We start from the raw sequence: 18,419 nt of genomic DNA on the forward strand, positions 1-18,419 counted from the left end.
AGACGTTATATATGCGGTTCTAGTCTGTCTATTAAACTAGGCAGATGTTTAGAATCAGACAGGATCAACTTTAAATAATTTTGAGATAAATTACAATTCATACAGCACTAAGTGAGCAAGTTCTAAGGAATTTGCAAGTTTATAAAAATTGATTTGCATTACTTTTTTATTGCCATGGTGCCATAACTATCAGGAGTATGCCTGATAATATTTCTCAGTTTAAAAACATGTAGTTTTATCTTTTAAAATGAGAAAAAGGAGTAATGATAATTGCTATTTAAGAGAACAAAATTTATAAAAATGTGCGTATGGCTAAAATTATGAAACCTCTACAGGGGTGTAAAATTCCACTCGCCAGCTCACATTGGCGAGTTAAAGTCCGAGTAGGACGAGTGGACCTCGCTGTATACTCGACCGATTGGGCAAGTGTGTTTTTTTACGTCCTTACTTTACCAAAATTCAGAAATTACAACTCCAAAACGTCAACAAACTTTGAGATGGTTTCAGTCGCTACCTGGATTGACTGGAATTTACCCACGAATCGTAAAGATATCAAAACGTCATGCCGGTAATTTTCCATTCCACAAGCACGTGTGACCTATCGTATTAAATATCTAATTTACATCGACACGTACACAAAAACCGTGCGTAGTGCATTCATTTTTTAATATTTTCGCTTCAAGTTTTCAACACCTCTTGAGAAATAATACTTTTTTAATTCTATAATGATTTTAATAAAATATTGACAGAAATGTTGGCAAAATTCTATAAAAACGGTCGAATTTTCATATAATCATTTGTAAAAATTCAAACAGCGCGATCTTAGTTACTTATTTCTTTCTAAAAGTAAATAATTGATGAATACTACGGGCAAAAAATTCAGACTTTTGACCAGAAAGAACAAAAACAGAATAAAAAATCTTAAATAATGAACAAGCGGCAGCAATTACAATACATGGAGTAAAACAATTTTTGGCAAACAGATTTCTGTTAGTGCGGCAGAATAGGTTACGTGACCTCGTGAACGTAAATAGAAATGCGATTTTAAAATAAAGCAATGTGATGTCATTGCGTTTTTAATAAGTTTTAAATGAATCTTTGTACATGTATTTTTTGACCAACAATTTAAAAGTTTTTTTTGTCAAACAATAATGTTAATTCCTTGAGGGCAAATAGGTCACAGAGGTAGGATATCCACTTTAGTAACTATCGTTTGAGACATTTACCTTTTATACGGGATATAGCGCATTCGCTTTTGATAACAAATTAAAGAAGAAACTTTTTATTGATTTCTATTTCTCAGCAATTTTAAGAACCGATGCGGTACGATCAGACAGTGATGCCATGACAATCTCGAGCAAAAATACCGCTTTGATCTCCACTTCAGATGTCAAGATACTGACACACTTCTTTTAGCTCTTTGATGGGGTGTAAATTGTTCATGAAAACAAGGTCAATTACTTAGTTTATCAACTGAATAATTACCGATAATCTTTAACGTTTTTTCCCTCTCTTTCAACACGGGCGGATGGACGATGATTATTGTGTCCAAATTTTTTGAACACTTTTCAAAATAAATATTTTTCGGGAAATAATACTATTGTACATAATACTCCTTTCATAAAAGTGTCAATTATTAGGGCGAGTGGCTGTTCACTAAGGACGAGTAGATATTACTGGCTACTAGTCCTGCAGGGCGAGTGGTGTGAAATTTTTTTTTACATCCCTGCTCTAATAATTTAACCATTCCATCCACTGTAGTATAAAAACACATAGTAAATAAACCGAAATGGCCATTGCCAGAAAACTTAAATGTTTGGGCTACCAGATTAAAATTTTGGTAGCCCAGTGGGCTACCAATAAATTTTCAGATTTCTGAAACCCTGTGTCATATGATAAAGGTAATGATGTTGAACAATTGTTTAAGTTTGAATCAGATCCATTCAGTAATAACAGAGATAGAGTGAAAGTGCACCAAAACTTTAACCTGAAATTCTAAGTAAAACGGGGGAATAACTCATGAAAAAATGGCACCAGAGTTATGCACCTTGTGTCATATGATGTGGGTGATGATGTTGAACAACTATTTTAAGTTTGAATCAAATCCATTCAGTAATAACAGAGATAGAGTGAAAGTGCATCAAAACTTTAACCTGAAAATCTAAGTGAAAAGGGGTGATAATTCATGAAATATTGGTGCCAGAGTTATGGCCCTTATGTCAGATGATGTGGATGATGATGAGGAATAAGTATTTCAAGTTTGAATCAAATCCATCAAGTAATTACAGAGGTAAGTTGAAAAAAGAGAAAGTGCACCAAAACCTTAACCAAGGTGGGGACGCGGAAAGACGCCGACGCCGGGGCGAGTAGGATAGCTCTCCTTATACTTCATATAGTCAAGCTAAAAACTAAGCATAAAAAGACACAAAGAATTATGTGTTTTGTTTCTGCAGTGACTTTGAAGATGGTATGTTATTTTCAATTTCTCTTTTTTGGTTGGGTCAGTTGAATTAAAAGATCAATAAAAAACTTAATATGTGTTATATTGTTTGCACGCAACCATTTTTATAGACTGCAATGATGGCTTATTAAAATGTGGTAATCAAAAGGGTACTTAGACCTGAGTTAATTTTTGATCATTTTTACATGTTTTCTGCCATTTTTTTTTTAAAATAGCCCTCATGCATTTCTAAATAAAGTACAAATTGCTCATTGAAAAAGTCAACTTAAAAAGTGTTATCTGAAATTTACCTATCCGAAACTCGTAAATTTATCAGGTGCACGATCATACTGCCGTGAAAATTTTCATACTTGTTTCAATTCTCTGGCTTTAATAATGCCCGATTCTTGCATCAACTTGTTCAGATTTATACATTTAATTCATTTATTTATTAATCTTTTCGAAAACTGTACCGAACTTGCAGATATTGCCGATCTTTTTACAATATTTTGTACTAGAGTTCTGACCATCTACGGAATCGGTTTTCATCCAGAGCGACCGGGAAATTCATTTAATGAAACCGGCTGTACTTGAATTAAATTTAGAAGTAAATTTATTATTAAATCACGAAATAACATATGATTGATGTATAAGATCATGCTGAAGGAGGTTTAAGTCTACATTCATGAGGTTTATCGGCTTTTTTCATGCCGATTGAAAATTTTCAAAATGGCTGCGACACAACGTGTGCGTAAATTGGACGACTTGTGATATTAAAATAAAGATGCGACGGTCTAAATTACAACTGATTCTAATGTTTTTGGTATTATTTTGAAGCTAAAACATTGAATTAATTAAATATGTACACGATTATACTATCGAACGGACAGATTTCCTACAGAATTGGCTGAACTTTGGGCATTTGTAAGTTAACTAACACAAATATTTTTGAACTACCAACTAATCAAAACCAGGGGCATAAAGGTCTTTCTTTTTTCTGATTGGATAATATCACCTCATTAATATTCATGAGCATTTAGGATCTCGCATTTGCATAGGAATGTAACACCCCTTTCATAACTGTGTCCACGAACCTGCTTATCTCAGTGGTCAGAATTTTCTTGCATTTTTCACTTTTAATCAATAAATAAACATAAATAGTATATTTAAATGTTAATTAAGAAATAATAAGTTCCCAAACGTGGTTTATCATAGAATAACCCGAATTTTGAGTTCTTATGCGTAAGAATATATCATGAAAGCCTACAGCCTTCGTGATATATTGTTTCGCAGAAGAACGAAAAAACTCGAATTATTCTACGATAAATCACAGTTGGGAATTTATTATTTCCATTCTAACACGACATACTAGTATCAAAAACAAGAGGACCATGATGGTCCTGAATCGCTCACCTCTTCCCACATGATCCAGGTTTTAGTATGACGTTGTTTTTTCTATTATTTGACATAGTGACCTAGTTTTTGAGCTCATGTGACTGACCTAGATATTATCAAGATAAAAATTCTGACCAATTTTCATGAAGATCCATTGAAAAATATGGTCTCTAGAGAGGTCGCAAGGTTTTTCTATTATTTGACCTATTGACCTAGTTTTTTAAGGCACGTGACCCAGTTTCAAACTTGACCTAGATATCATCAAGGTGAACATTCTGACCAATTTCCATGAAGATCCATTCAATGGTATGGCCTCTAGAGAGGTCACAAGGTTTTTCTATTTCAAGACCAACTGACCTAGTTTTTGATCGCAGTTGACCCAGTTTCAAACTTGACCTTGATATCATCAAGATAAACATTCAGACCAACTTTCATACAGATCCCATGAAAAATATGGCCTCTAGAGAGGTCACAAGGTTTTTTTATTATTTGACCTACCGACCTACTTTTTGACGGCACGTGACCCATGTTCGAACTTGACCTAGATATCATCAAGATGAACATTCTGACCAATTTTTATGGAGATCCATTCACAAGTATGGCCTCTAGAGAGGTCACAAGGTTTTTCTATTTTTAGACCTACTGACCTAGTTTTTGACCGCACATGACCCTGTTTCGAACTTGACCTAGATATCATCAAGATGAACATTCAGACCAACTTTCATGAAGATCAATTGAAAAATATGGCCTTTAGAGAGGTCACAAGGTTTTTCTATTATTTGACCTACTGACCTAGTTTTTGATGGCACGTGACCCACTTTCGAAATTGACCTAGATATCATCAAGATGAACAATCAGACCAACTTTCATACAGATCCCATGGAAAATATGGCCTCTAGAGAGGTCACAAGGTTTTTCTATTTTTAGACCTACTGACCTAGTTTTTGACCGCACATGACCCTGTTTCGAACTTGACCTAGATATCATCAAGATGAACATTCAGACCAACTTTCATGAAGATCCATTGAAAAATATGGCCTTTAGAGAGGTCACAAGGTTTTTGTATTATTTGACCTACTGACCTAGTTTTTGATGGCACATGACCCAGTTTCAAACTTGACCTAGATATCATCAAGATGAACATTCTGACCAATTTTCATGAAGATTTCATGAAATATATGGCCTCTAGAGAGGTCACAAGGTTTTTCTATTTTTAGATCTACTGACCTAGTTTTTGACCGCACGTGACCCAGTTTCGAACTTGACCTAGATATCATCAAGATGAACATTCAGACCAACTTTCATACAGATCCCATGAAAAATATGGCCTTTAGAGAGGTCACAAGGTTTTTCTATTATTTGACCTACTGACCTAGTTTTTGAAGGCACATGACCCACTTTCAAACTTGACCTAGATATCATCAAGGTGAACGTTCTGACCAATTTTCATGAAGATCTTGTGAAATATATGGCCTCTAGAAAGGTCACAAGGTTTTTCTATTTTTAGACCTACTGACCTAGTTTTTGACCGCACGTGACCCAGTTTTGAACCTGACCTAGATATCATCAAGGTGAACATTCTGACCAATTTTCATTAAGATCTTGTGAAATATATGGCCTCTAGAGAGGTCACAAGGTTTTTCTATTTTTAGACCTCCTGACCTAGTTTTTGATGGCACATGACCCAGTTTCGAACCTGACCTAGATATCATCAAGATGAACATTCTGACCAATCTTCATGAAGATTTTGTGAAATATATGGCCTCTAGAGAGGTCACAAGGTTTTTCTATTTTTAGACCTACTGACCTAGTTTTTGACCGCACATGACCCAGTTTCAAACTTGACCTAGATATCATCAAGGTGAACATTCTGACCAATTTTCATGAAGATCCATTGAAAATTATGGCCTCCAGAGAGGTCACAAGGTTTTTCTATTTTTAGACCTACTGACCTAGTTTTTGATGGCACGTGACCCAGTTTCGAACTTGGCCTAGAATTTATCAAGATGAACATTCTGACCTACTTTCATAAAGATCCCATGAAAAATGTGACCTCTAGAGATGTCACAAGGAAAAGTTTACGCACGCACGGACGGACGACGGACACCGCGCGATCACAAAAGCTCACCTTGTCACTTTGTGACAGGTGAGCTAAAAATGGTAACTACTTTTTACTTCCGTGCTACGCACCTGGATCGGATGACATCATTGCACGCGAGTGGTTTATTGCAGAATAACTCGAGATAGATTTTGCTCTCAATGTATGATTGTAGGTTATTTGCTGGTCGTGTTAGAATAAAAGTTATATCAAAGGACAGGCCCTTCCCCAGCCGCTTAAGGTGCCGCGCTACCATGGCGCTTAAAACATGAAATACAGCTTCCCGTAGCGCTTAATGATCCCACGCGGTGCCTCAATTATTAGCGCGGCGTCTTAAATCAGTAAGCGATTTCATCCCTGTGAGATACCTCAGGTAAATATCGATCGGGGAAGTTTATGAATAAACAGTGTAGCTAGCTGTTTACCGTGTACTCAGTGCTCCAGCTAGGATTAAAAAAGGGCAGGGTGCTGGCACTGAAAAGGGCACTTCTGGGGTGGTGGTCGGTCCGGGACCGTACTCCCCCGGGAAAAAAATATAACTGGTCCATGCATACAGTGCATTTTAGCATACTTTAGGCATGGAATTTGGCATAATTTAGGCATGTTTTTTGGCACACTTTAGGTATGGTCTTTTAATAGGCTATGTCTGTCATCTCTAATGCACCTATTTATAAACTAAAAATTCTGCTGTTTGTATTTGACTTGGCATTGATTTTCAACTTGTAACATTTCTTTGTAATTGCATACTGAATAACAATATCTATGTGTTTAGGCCTATTTTACTTGTTACAATTTCAGTACACATCTTCTCCATGTAGGCTACTTGATATTTATAAATTTATACCTGTAACATATTATATACAGAAAATAAAGTTTAAACTTCCACTTAAATAAATGAAATCGGGCAAAGTTTTTAACTTATAACAGTCTAAAAGCAAGATTAGCACTTGTAATGGACATATTCCGGGTATCCAAAATTTTATATCCGGATATGGTTACACTTTTTTCTAAAAGTCATCGAATGTCCAGTTTAAACAATATTTTTGAAAAAATATTATGATGCAAAGACAGTTTAACAGCATTTCACAATATCTGACATTAAAGTGTACCCTGTCATTACATCTTAGTAAACTAATTTCAAAGAAATCTTCATGAAAAATCAGCAATTTCACAAAGCAGACGACAACTTACTTTCGATTTCAAAAACTTGTAAAACGATAAAATCAAAATATTTTCCTATTTAAATTTGATTGTGATCGATTTTTATTAATTACATATAAATGTCTGTTGTCTGGACTTAATTTCAGTTGTGTATAAAGGGGTATTTACGACTATATTACCGAAAACGAAAGTACACTTTGACAGGTGGCGCGAAATGATAATGATTTCAGACTGGTTTGCAAACTGTTTTAACACTAAGGTTCAATGATTTTAATGCTAGTGGAGCAGTCTAAAATATCATGGTCTGCCTCGGGCACGATTACAGCAGGTAATTGTTTAATTGTTTGCTAATTATGTCAATGCCCCCCCAGCGTGTATCACTCGATAAAAAGGGGGCAATAAAGCAGTGTATTATAATCACTGAGGCAAAAAAGGGAAGTCTGGCTAAAAAAAAGAAATGAATGGTTGTAAAACGGGCAGGGTGCCTGGCGGGGCAACAGGGCGGAACGAATTCCGGAACGGGCGATGCGCCCTGCTGTAAATAGCTAGCTGGAGCACTGGTACTGATAAGGCTTTAAAGACGACACGTGTTGATGAAAGTCTGTGTTTTCACAAGTTTGCGGTTAATTGGAGCAGGAGTGATTGGATTATAATTAGTTAAAGATTATAATTAGTCTATGCAACGAAATGGGATAACAGTTGGTGACCGCATGCATGGGTAAGTTAATTGTTATCGAGTAATAATTAGCAGGTAAGGCAACTGTATTAAAATGACCAGTGATTCTTTGACTGAAGTTTGAAATCATTGTTCCGGATGAACTGAAGCAAACTTTTTAGAGGATGTTTAATTACCATTGTTTAAGATGCTATTAATTTCTAAATATTAAACTTTATCTACTATGATATTTTTTGTTTCACTTTGCCTTTGTATCTCTCAAAGTAAACATGAAAAGACCAAATGATACAAGTTTCAGTGGAATAACAAAATTTAGGGCAGGTTACCTAACCATCATTCCTGGGAAAGACCAGTTCCAAATAAGCAACCGCCTACTTTCTCACGTAAAGAACCGGGCTAGTCGATAAAAGGGATGAATGAATTCTCTTCTGCTGTATTTCAAGGAAGTCAATATTTCTATGCTAAATAAACATCGATTTATTTATTTACTGACTATATTTACAGCATCATGTATGGTCCAAAGAATTTTAGAAGAAAAAAAACAAACAAGAAACTTATCAACAACAAAAAAGTTATGATTAATTTTGTCAAGTCATTGAAACATGTCATTGTAACTTATGTTTCATTTCAGGCTCTTTCATCACCCTTCTCCCTTGAAGAAGACCGGGCGGTTATTGAATGGGCACAGGCGAAAGCCAACCTTACCAATACCACAGATGAACACTTTGAGCACCATGGAGTGGATTGTTGGTAATCTGTCCGAGTCTCACCCAAACCTGAGCAAAGTCGCTACAGTGGGACTGCTTCTACCAACCTCCACAGCTGGTGTGTATACATGTTCTTTCTGAAACTTGCTGCTTGCAGTAAAATACATAGTTAAACTTGAAATACAGAACCTGCTTCTGTGTGTAAAAAAGCTGCAATGGTGTTGTTAACACCCACAAATATTTAACAGAAATACTGTTGCAATTCATTGTGCAGAAGAACACAAGATAAAATTTTATGTCAAATCTTAGGAACTTTTACAATATAAATCCATCCTTGGTTATCCTTTCTCTGGAAAAAATAACAAATACTTTTTTTTGTACTTTCAGATTGTGAGAGAGGTTTCAGCTGTTGAATGTGTAAAGACCACCCACCATTCACCAGTGAGCATGAAAGTGCTTAATGCCTTACTCATGGTGTCCATGCAGGGACAAAAATTGAATGACTTTAATTTCAGTGGTGCAGTAAAGGAATGGCACAGAGCCAAAGACAGACACTTATTGGTATATGAAAACAAAAATGCCTATGTGTTGTTAGTGTTAGTACAAAAGAAGTGGAAGGACATATGTGTTGTTCGAAAATACATATAAAAGAAGTGGACCCCTGTGTAGTGTATATGATATATTGATGGTTATATGATTATGTGAAAATGCAGAAGTAATGAAATACATGTTGTTGTGTTTTTTTGCATATGGTATACTTAAAAAAGCACCATTTGGGTTCGATTTAAAAAAAAAAATCGAACATACACCCCTTATCCCGCCACGCAAACATTACCCCAGCGCCTTAAAAATTTTCTGGGGAAGGGCCTGAAGGAAAGATAATTTATTTAGCTTTTCAGGCCTCGACCTTAACTTTTTTCAGCAGTTGCCAGCAGGTCCACCAACTGCTAAAATCTAGTAGACCTGCTCAGACTTTAGTGGACCTCCAATTCTATCAAATAAATTGTGATGTTGTAGACATCATAACTTCATATGACTCAAAGAAACAGGACTTATTTCTAAAATAATTTAAAATGGAAGACAGTAGCAATCTGCTATCCCGAAAAATAATTATTTTGAAAAGTGTCCCAAAATATGGACACAGTAATCATCATCCTCCCGACCCGTGTTGAAAGTGAAAAAAAAAAAAACAACAACAATTATCGGTAATAATTCTGATGATAAACTAAGTAATTGGCCTTGTTTTCATCATCAGTTAACACCCCCTCAAACAGCTAAAAGAAGTGTGTCGGTTATTATGGCATCTGAAGTGGAGATCAAAGCAGTTAGTTTCCCCGAGATTGTCATGGCATTACGTCATGTTTTCGCGCAATGTGACACATCACTGTCTGATCGTACTTTCTCGATTCCTTTAATTGTTGAGAAGAAATCAGTAAAAAAAGTTTTTTCTTTAATTTTTTTTAAAAGCAAATGTGCAATATCCCGAATAAACTGACATGTAAATGTGTCAAACCGTGAACGATGATAGTGGATGTCCTACCTCTGTGACCTATTTGCCCTCAAGAAATTTACATTATTGTTTGAGAAGAATATCTAACAAAGTGTTGTGTCAAAAATACATGTAAAAGAATCATTTAAAACTTACTAAAAACCGCAACGACATTATACTGCTTTATTTCAAAACCACATTTCTATTTACGTTCATGAGGTCACGTTACCTATTCTGCCGCGCTAACAGAAATATGTTTGCCAAAAATTGTTTTACTCCATGTATTTAAATTGCTGCCGCTTTTTCATTATTTAAGATTTTTTAATTGTGTTTTTTAAGAAAGAAATAAATAATCAAGACTGCGCTGTTGGAAATTTTACAAAACATTATATGAAAATTTAATCGTTTTTAAAGAATTTTGCCTACATTCCTGACGATATCTTATAAAAATTGTTATAGAATTCAAACTGTATTAGTTCTCAAGCAGTGTTGAAAATTTGAAGCGATTATGTTAAAAAATGAATGAACTACACGCGTTTTTTGTGTCGAAAGTAACCGCGATGTAAATTAGATATTACGATAGGACGCACGTGCTAGTGGAATGGAAAATTACCAGCATGGCGTTTTGATATTTTTAGAATTCGCGGGTAAATTCCAGTCAATCCAGGTAATTTTGCCTGATGTTATTTCTCAATTTGGTAAAGTTACCACGTAAAAACCACTCGCCCGATCGGTGGAGTAGTCTATTCGTGTTATCCTGACTTTAACTCGCCAAGCTTATAACTATAGAATGCCGTACTTAAGGCAAAATCAACTTTCGTTTTGTGAATTCGCCGATATGGGTACGATTGTTCCCCCTATTTTTCACTTTTAAGGGTTTTATTTTATTTGCAGACCGTGACTGAAAATTGGTTGACCGTCGGTCTACCCAATTTTTGATAGTTAGTGGACCTGCCGACATTTTGGTTGCGTCGGTCCAACGGTCCACCGCTAAGGTCGAGGCCTGCTTTTAATATATATAATTTTTATAATTATTGTTTGAGAAATACTTGCTGATATATTTTATTAAAGATAATCACCCATGAATTTACTGTGTATTCTAAAGGGATTATTGGTTTATCTGTGGTTGCTAAGCCTAGATTTTGCCATTTTCACATGTCAAAATGTTTCCATTCAAAAACAGATGCAGGCAATAATTTCATTGTAGAACTTTCTTTTCCAACAGAAAACACAACAAATGGTTTCCAAGACTTTCACTGAAAAGACGATTTAAACTGTATGGCATAAGTGTGTGGATAATGGCGGAATAACCTACGGCATATGCTTCAATTGGAAGACACAATAGGAGAGATCGTGTTTGTATACAAATTCTATTTTTAGAACTGATAAGACAGTGATCGGGTGGGCAGAAGCCGACCGTCCATGTTTTTTGTAAACAGTGATGTCTTTCTAACGGTCTAAACTTTCTTAAAACACAAATTACATAAATAATTTTTTGGTCAATGGAAAGGTTATAAAACAAGCAATTTATTGATTACTTTTAATTGTTATTTCGAAATAAAATGGATTAATTATGTACGCTTAACTTACACTGTTTTTCTAAAGGTTGTGAAAATCACTACGCCGCTTTTAAAATTATATGTCATTTAAAACGGTTATTCATTGAAAAAAGATATTTGGATACAAAAATATGAAGATTGTTAGTATTTCAAATCTTTTTGAATTTTGAAAATCCATAAATGAGCAAAAAAGTTATTAAAAATTAAAAATTCTGATTCAATACGCAAACGGTGTTAAAATCATTTGTTTTGCCAACCACCAGATAAACAGATGTTAACGCGTGACGTCACGGCGATCTCTCCTATAAACTAAGATAAATGCCGCATTCCAGTCCCTGTATCAGTTGTTCCTGATATTGACTTCTTTAACTATTTAGAATGTCTGAATGAGATCATAGCATCGCCTTTTGTATTGTAGCGTTGTTAACTTCAACTCGCGTGTCTCTGGTCGTAGCTCAAACCCTTCAATTCAGGAATCGGTTGCCCTTCCCTGTGCATTTTTCTAGTATACTATTTTTTTGTTTTTTCGTGGTTGGGAAGGTTTGGAAGCACGAGCCGATTCGCAACACTAACATCAAGATCTTAGAATTAAGGAAGAGGGGATGTAAAATTAAACATATATTTAAACAGTATTTACATAGAGATTACACGTTCTACCTACCTTTCCAGCACAAATATCTAAAGAATTTCAATCAGGAAATGACTAACCTAAAATAGTGTAGGCCTATGCGCATGCGTTTAACTAGATGCACAACTCAAACGCTTTAATTTTTTTAAAGAAAAAAAAAAAGATGTAGAGTGGCTGATAAGAAGAGTGATTTTTACACTCGTTTCTATTATTCATATTTTTTTCTTCAAAAAAAAAGAGAATAATTAAATATGGACACGAGGTCTATGTGCATCAAGATTTCAAGATGGCAGATCTCAAGATCATCGAAGATGGCATCTAACGACGAGGAAATGTGGAGGAGCTAGCTGTCTTTTTAATCTCTAACAATAATGACAGACATCGAGGATAAAATTTCTGCTCAAGTAGCAAGCACAGTTGGCGAAATACTGGTACTGTTTTTTATGTGTGTTCATGTTCATGCCAGTACAAAATTATAGTCGAAAATTATTGCCGCCGTTTTTCTGTTTTTGTTAGTGTTTTGGAAGTGGCTATTCCTACGGTCCCGTAAGAATAGCCTCACAGGAATAGTGAAATAGCCTGCAGGTGGCTATTCCTACGGCTCCAAAGACAGTTTTATTACATTATTACATATTTCATACAGATAACTCGCTATAGCGAAAATGGCCTTCGCTATACAGGAGTTGACACTCCTATTAGAGACAGAAAAGGTTCCTAACCCTAACAGGCAGAAATAACTACAATACAGGTCACTTACTACCCAGATGGCCCTGGATTTCGGTGGATGATACAAAAGTACATGTACAATCAATGGAGTCTGGTCGTGAAGCGATGCTGCTCGTCGGTGATTGGTCCTCCTGGCCATGTGATAGGAATCCTCCTCTCTGATTGGCTGGTTCTCCTGTGACCTCTTACAGTGACCTAACTAACCCTAACTACGTTCCCACTACACTCCCCCCCATTCTATAAAGTTAGTCACCAGGATCCGTGTGAGTCACACAGAAAAGAGATGGCCTGGGAGGCTATAGATGGGTTCGTCACAGAGACAGGCATAACAGGGATACCCTGCTTAATAATAATCATGGAGGTTTCCCCAATAATGATTTTACATCTCGTGCCAAACAGACCAGACAACAAGGACTTCTGAAATCATGGACGAGATTCCCCCATAGGAGATTGTCATTTAGAAGTGGTTGTTCCAAACATCTCTTTTAATAACTGGAATTAAGGTCATGGGATCCCCATACTGACCTAAGTTCATCATTTTCTGGGTAACCCAGATAAACATATTAAATTATTAAGGTCCTGGGATACCCAGGGGAAGAACTAATACCGATACTAATGCATACCAGGAACTACACATACTTACATCAGTTTATAACTTTAAGGTTACCCGGAAAGGCATAATAAATCATTAAGGTGCTGGGATACCCTGCGGAACAACTGTCTTATCAAAGTGTATCATGGGATACCCATACTGCAGTACACCAGGACATACCACAAAATTTACCTAGCAAAACATTCAGACCTGAGAACTCCCCAGTCATTGAAATACCTCATTTAAGATCATGGGACCCCCATATTGATCTTAAGAAGCAAAGCTGTCTAAAGTTTGGACCATTCTGCATTAAGGTTTAAAGAGACCCAATAGAATTTATAATCTATGGAAATAGTTTAGCACTTGACAGTATCAGGACAAGTTATCCCAATGATAAACCTGGGATGCCCACGAGGCTTGGGGTGCACTGAGCAGATGGACAATTTCTACATCTAGAACAAGGATAAACCCGGGATACCAGGAGGCTGGGGAGACCCCAAGAAGATGGACACAGTTTCTGCGTCTATTGAAGGACGAGGCATTGCCTCTACTGATCCGTATAGGAAAAAGGATCTGAAGTAGGTGATCCGTGACCCGGAGTCCCTTTCCCCAGGCCCTTAGCCCAAGGATCTCTATTGCTAAGACCAGACCGGTCCTGTGACAGATCCCGGAATCCCCATCCCCATCTGGAAGAGGTTTTTTCTACAGCCCAAAGGATGCTGTGGTTAAATAAAGGCTGCACAGACTTTGGTCTCACACTAGGAATGTTAGCAGGTGATACCAAAATACAATCAGACCCACAAGTGAGACTCTGGCACACCATGCCCCTACTGTTCTGTCCATCTGAACAGGAGACCTGAACACATCCCAGAGACCCTACACCAACAACCTCTCTTTCAGTATTTCCACAATGATGTGAAACTGTTGCCGCAGAGGCAATGAGGCCCTGACTAAACCTGTCAGAATTCAACATTATTACCCTGGACTGTGAATGGAAAGTGTAGTACAAACTTTCTATCTCTGAACGAAGGGGCGAGTAAAACCCTGAGGGAGGGAGTGGTACAGAGTACAATGACAAGGTTGCTGGTGGCGGCAACCCCCAAGCAAGTGAACCTTCATGGGCAAAGCCAGGTAGGAATAAACTAACTGTTGGTTCTCCAACGTGATAAGGTGGCAATTTCCCAGAATGATTGAAGGGCAATACCCTACCATGCTCTTGATATTGAACATAGCTGCTAGTATCAGGTCCGCAAACCTTTGGAATACAATGGCCTCTGAGCTTTCCACCGGTGCCTTGACCTTTAGTAACAAGATTCCCTACTATTTCCGAGTCATCTATGACCTTACGTTCCCCAGATGCCACTTGAGGTCCAGATGACTTTGTATTGAACTGGGCTTTAGTTTGGCATAAACTTGGCGAGAAGTTTAGTGGAAGACATTGGTCATGGCCTTCACCCCTAGAGTCTGAAGTCCCAGCTTTGCTGTCAAAAGAGTTACTCTTGTAAAAACCAGTCTCCGAGTTGGGCAAATCTGACGTATCATTTTGCCTATTTCCTTTAGCCACCAGAGATACATCAATTTCACTTATAGGATATCTTATTGTAAGGCAGTTCCTATAATTATCTTCTTGAATTACCATTAAAATATACAGGTCAGTATTAAAAAGAGTCACAGTGTTGTGCTCAAGAACATTATTGGATAACTGCTCCCTAAAAACCGTATCTTTGTTATTGTCACAGTCTGCAGGGCACTCGGACACTGGAGCTAATTGAGTACCCATAGTGTTTAATTTGCACAGGGTTGTTGCAACCAGGGTATTTGCAATGTTCATGCTTTGGTGCAAAGCTAACTGGACATTAGGATCAGGAGAGAATACGGTTTCCGTATTGTTTAAATTGAACAAGGCCCTTGGGGGATAAGAAGATACTGTATCAGTATTAATGTGTAAATCACATGGGGTGCTAGAGCTGGGGATGACTGTAGCATCCATGTTGTCTATAGCACACATGGAACTAAAAGAAGTGTTACATACATTATCTGCCTTATTGTACAGAGCACGTGGAGCGCTAGAGACAGGAGTGACTAGGGTAACCATACTTTCTGGGGCATCCAAAGATATGGTAAGTATGGTATCTGCTTTATGGTATAGGGCGCTAGCGTTTGTGGCTGATACGGTACCGGTGTTATTAATAGTGCACATGGCGTTGGAAGGAAAGGTAAGTACTGTATCCGTAACACCATCCAATTCATATGGGGTGCTAGACTGTTGGTCTACTACGGTATCCGCATTGTCTATATTGCATGTGGCATTGGACAGAATGGTAGTTACAGTATTTGTATTACTGTCCATATTGCATTGGGTGCTGGCATTAAGGGTTAATACGGTAGCCGTATTTTCTAAATTACTGGGGGCGCTCAGAGAAAGGTTAAGTACGGTATCTGAACCAACACACATAGTGCAAAGATCATGAGTGGGTACAGTCTCTGATTGTGAATGGTCTCCTTCACTAATTAACTTGTTGGGAATCAGTAATTTAGTGGTGTCAGCAAAATTACTCCCACCATTATCTGATGCAGAGTTATCAAACTGGCTACTGGTCAGTCTACTGCTCCTCTGCAGAGACTCATCACTGACTCCCTCAAGACTGGAATCTGGACTCAATAAAGAACTAACAACCCCAGAGCTATTTGCCTGCTCTCCCCAAGGTTTCAGACATGCTCCCCACATGAGAGCACTACTATCATTTTCCCCCACACTCTCCCCACTTCTAAGAGAGCTTGATGATTTGCATTCAGTAACTTGGGACAAATCCTGCTCTGCAAAGTCCAGAAAGTTAAAGAACTGTTCAAGGTCTTCATCTGATTTTATTGGAACCCGGGGACACAAGGCACACTACCCTGATCCTTAACTAGAGTATCACAGAACAAATCCCCCAATTCCGTTGAGGTACTTACCTCACACATTTCCAGGGAAATCTCGGATTTGGAGAAGTGTGAGGAGGCTTCCTCCCTTAGCACACTCTCCCTTAGGAGATTAATTTCTGACTTGAGGGCTCCTATGATTTGTTCAAGGTCATCATCTGATTTTAGTGGAACCCGGGGGACACATGACACACTACCCTGATCCTTAACTGGAGTATCACAGGACAAATCCCCCAATTCCGTTGAGGTACTTACCTCACACATTTCAGGGGAAATCTCGGATTTGGAGAAGTGTGAGGAGGCTTCCTCCCTTAGCACACTCTCATTCAGGAGTTTAATTTCTGACTTAAGGGCTCCTATGACTTCATCATCTTCCTTAAATTTCTTTAAACTAGACTCAACAATTTCGTCGGAGTAGTTCTTCCACCATGATGATTTGTCATTAAGGGACTTATTTTTATTTCTTAGAATTCGTGTACAAGTCATCAGATACTCCACACAAACACAATATATGTCGCATTTCTCTGTCAATGTATCTACTTTCTTTTGGAGGCGATCCCTCTGGTATTTTAGTTCTTGATTTTCACCCTCCAGAACTTGTATTCTCTGTGATAAACTTTCTTTACGTATTGGCGAATTGTAGGAACAGTTAGCCCCATGGGAGTTACAGGAAAAGTCACGGGATACCCGACATGTGTTTCTGAGAGATACTGGAGGTTATTAGCATGACCTTGGCTCAAGACCTTTACCGGAGATGCAGCCCGCACTGGTGTCACAGGTGGCGTATCATAGGTCGTCTTACATGGTGTGTGGGGGACTAATGTTTTTGGTGAAGACCACCCATGCCCATCTTCTGCCGTCACGCCTAGTGTGTGAGGGGATACCACCTCAGGGGGAAAATATTCTAATTGTCTATTGGCTGTAATGCCTGGTGTGAACTGGGATAACGCCCCTGGGGACCAATATCCAAACCCCCAATTTGCCCTCATGTCCGGTGTGTGAGGGGCTACCCCTCCCGGTGAAGGCCACCCATATCCCCACATAGGCGGGTAACATCCCAAATGAGGCCCAGTCCCACCCGAGTTACCTGGGGATTTTGTATTGCTGCAAGGAGTACTTACTTTCTCAGCCATAACCTTAGATATAAAGTATAAAGCTGATATATCTGTTGTAAATTAAAATACTCTACGTTTTGCTATTTGTTTTCTTGAATTCTGAAAACCTCAATAACAGACAATATCCCTACACCCTCTCTAATTTTTATTCTTTTTGACCTTTGGTACAATAAGATATGTACAGGGAAGGATACCTTCCACAAATGAACCAAAAGAAACAGTACACAGTAACACTTACTATCTTTCTATCCTTGAATTGAATAGAATGGAATGAAATAACTTTTTGAATAATTTTGAAAAATTCCAAGTCACCGGTTGTTGTTGTTACCGGAACTTCCGGCGTAAAATGAAAGTACTTTCGGTTTGGCACGTTTTCCGTGCGCGAGGCTTAAACTTCTGAAAAATATGACAAAACAATTTCTTTTGTCGAAGAAAATTTAATCCACTAAAAGAATGTTCGAAATAAATCGATATAACCCCAAAAGAGTAGTCGTTTGAGCCTTACGGCGATTTTCCCAGTTTTTTGACAGTCCGCAGGCTGTATAAACCGGGCTAGAAATTATAGAAATAACCCTTACTAATCTTACACAGGAATCCTGTTCAGAAAAAACCTGGCCGAAGGGACAGTTCAAAGGCTTTCGCCTTCTACTACGTAACGGACAGGGACCTACTAGGGAATTTCCAGGCGAGATGTTCGCGATTACTTCTGACACCAATATAGCGAAAATGGCCTTCGCTATACAGGAGTTGACACTCCTATTAGAGACAGAAAAGGTTCCTAACCCTAACAGGCAGAAATAACTACAATACAGGTCACTTACTACCCAGATGGCCCTGGATTTCGGTGGATGATACAAAAGTACATGTACAATCAATGGAGTCTGGTCGTGAAGCGATGCTGCTCGTCGGTG

General features: G+C 37.8%; 2 protein-coding genes across 3 annotated transcripts in view; one reads left to right on the forward strand and one right to left on the reverse strand.

Annotated features, from left to right (window-relative positions):
• The window catches only part of LOC123524459 (myosin regulatory light polypeptide 9-like), a 76,998-nt gene extending 64,733 nt beyond the window's left edge, over window positions 1-12,265 (reverse strand). Inside the window, exon 1 of the mRNA XM_045302668.2 lies at window positions 12,187-12,265. The gene's annotated coding sequence lies outside the window, so the exon portion shown is untranslated. The remainder of the gene's footprint in view (window positions 1-12,186) is intronic.
• Window positions 12,266-12,412: 147 nt separating this feature from the next.
• LOC123524461 (mediator of RNA polymerase II transcription subunit 23-like) overlaps window positions 12,413-18,419 on the forward strand; it is a 299,330-nt gene continuing 293,323 nt past the window's right edge. For both annotated transcript variants that reach the window (XM_045302672.2, XM_053538842.1), the window contains exon 1: window positions 12,413-12,584. In XM_045302672.2, coding sequence (XP_045158607.1) covers window positions 12,525-12,584 — 60 coding nt within the window. In that variant the 5' untranslated portion in view covers window positions 12,413-12,524. The remainder of the gene's footprint in view (window positions 12,585-18,419) is intronic.

Source organism: Mercenaria mercenaria, chromosome 3 (genome assembly GCF_021730395.1).
Source record: "Mercenaria mercenaria strain notata chromosome 3, MADL_Memer_1, whole genome shotgun sequence".
Classification (NCBI taxonomy): Eukaryota; Metazoa; Mollusca; class Bivalvia; order Venerida; family Veneridae; genus Mercenaria; species Mercenaria mercenaria.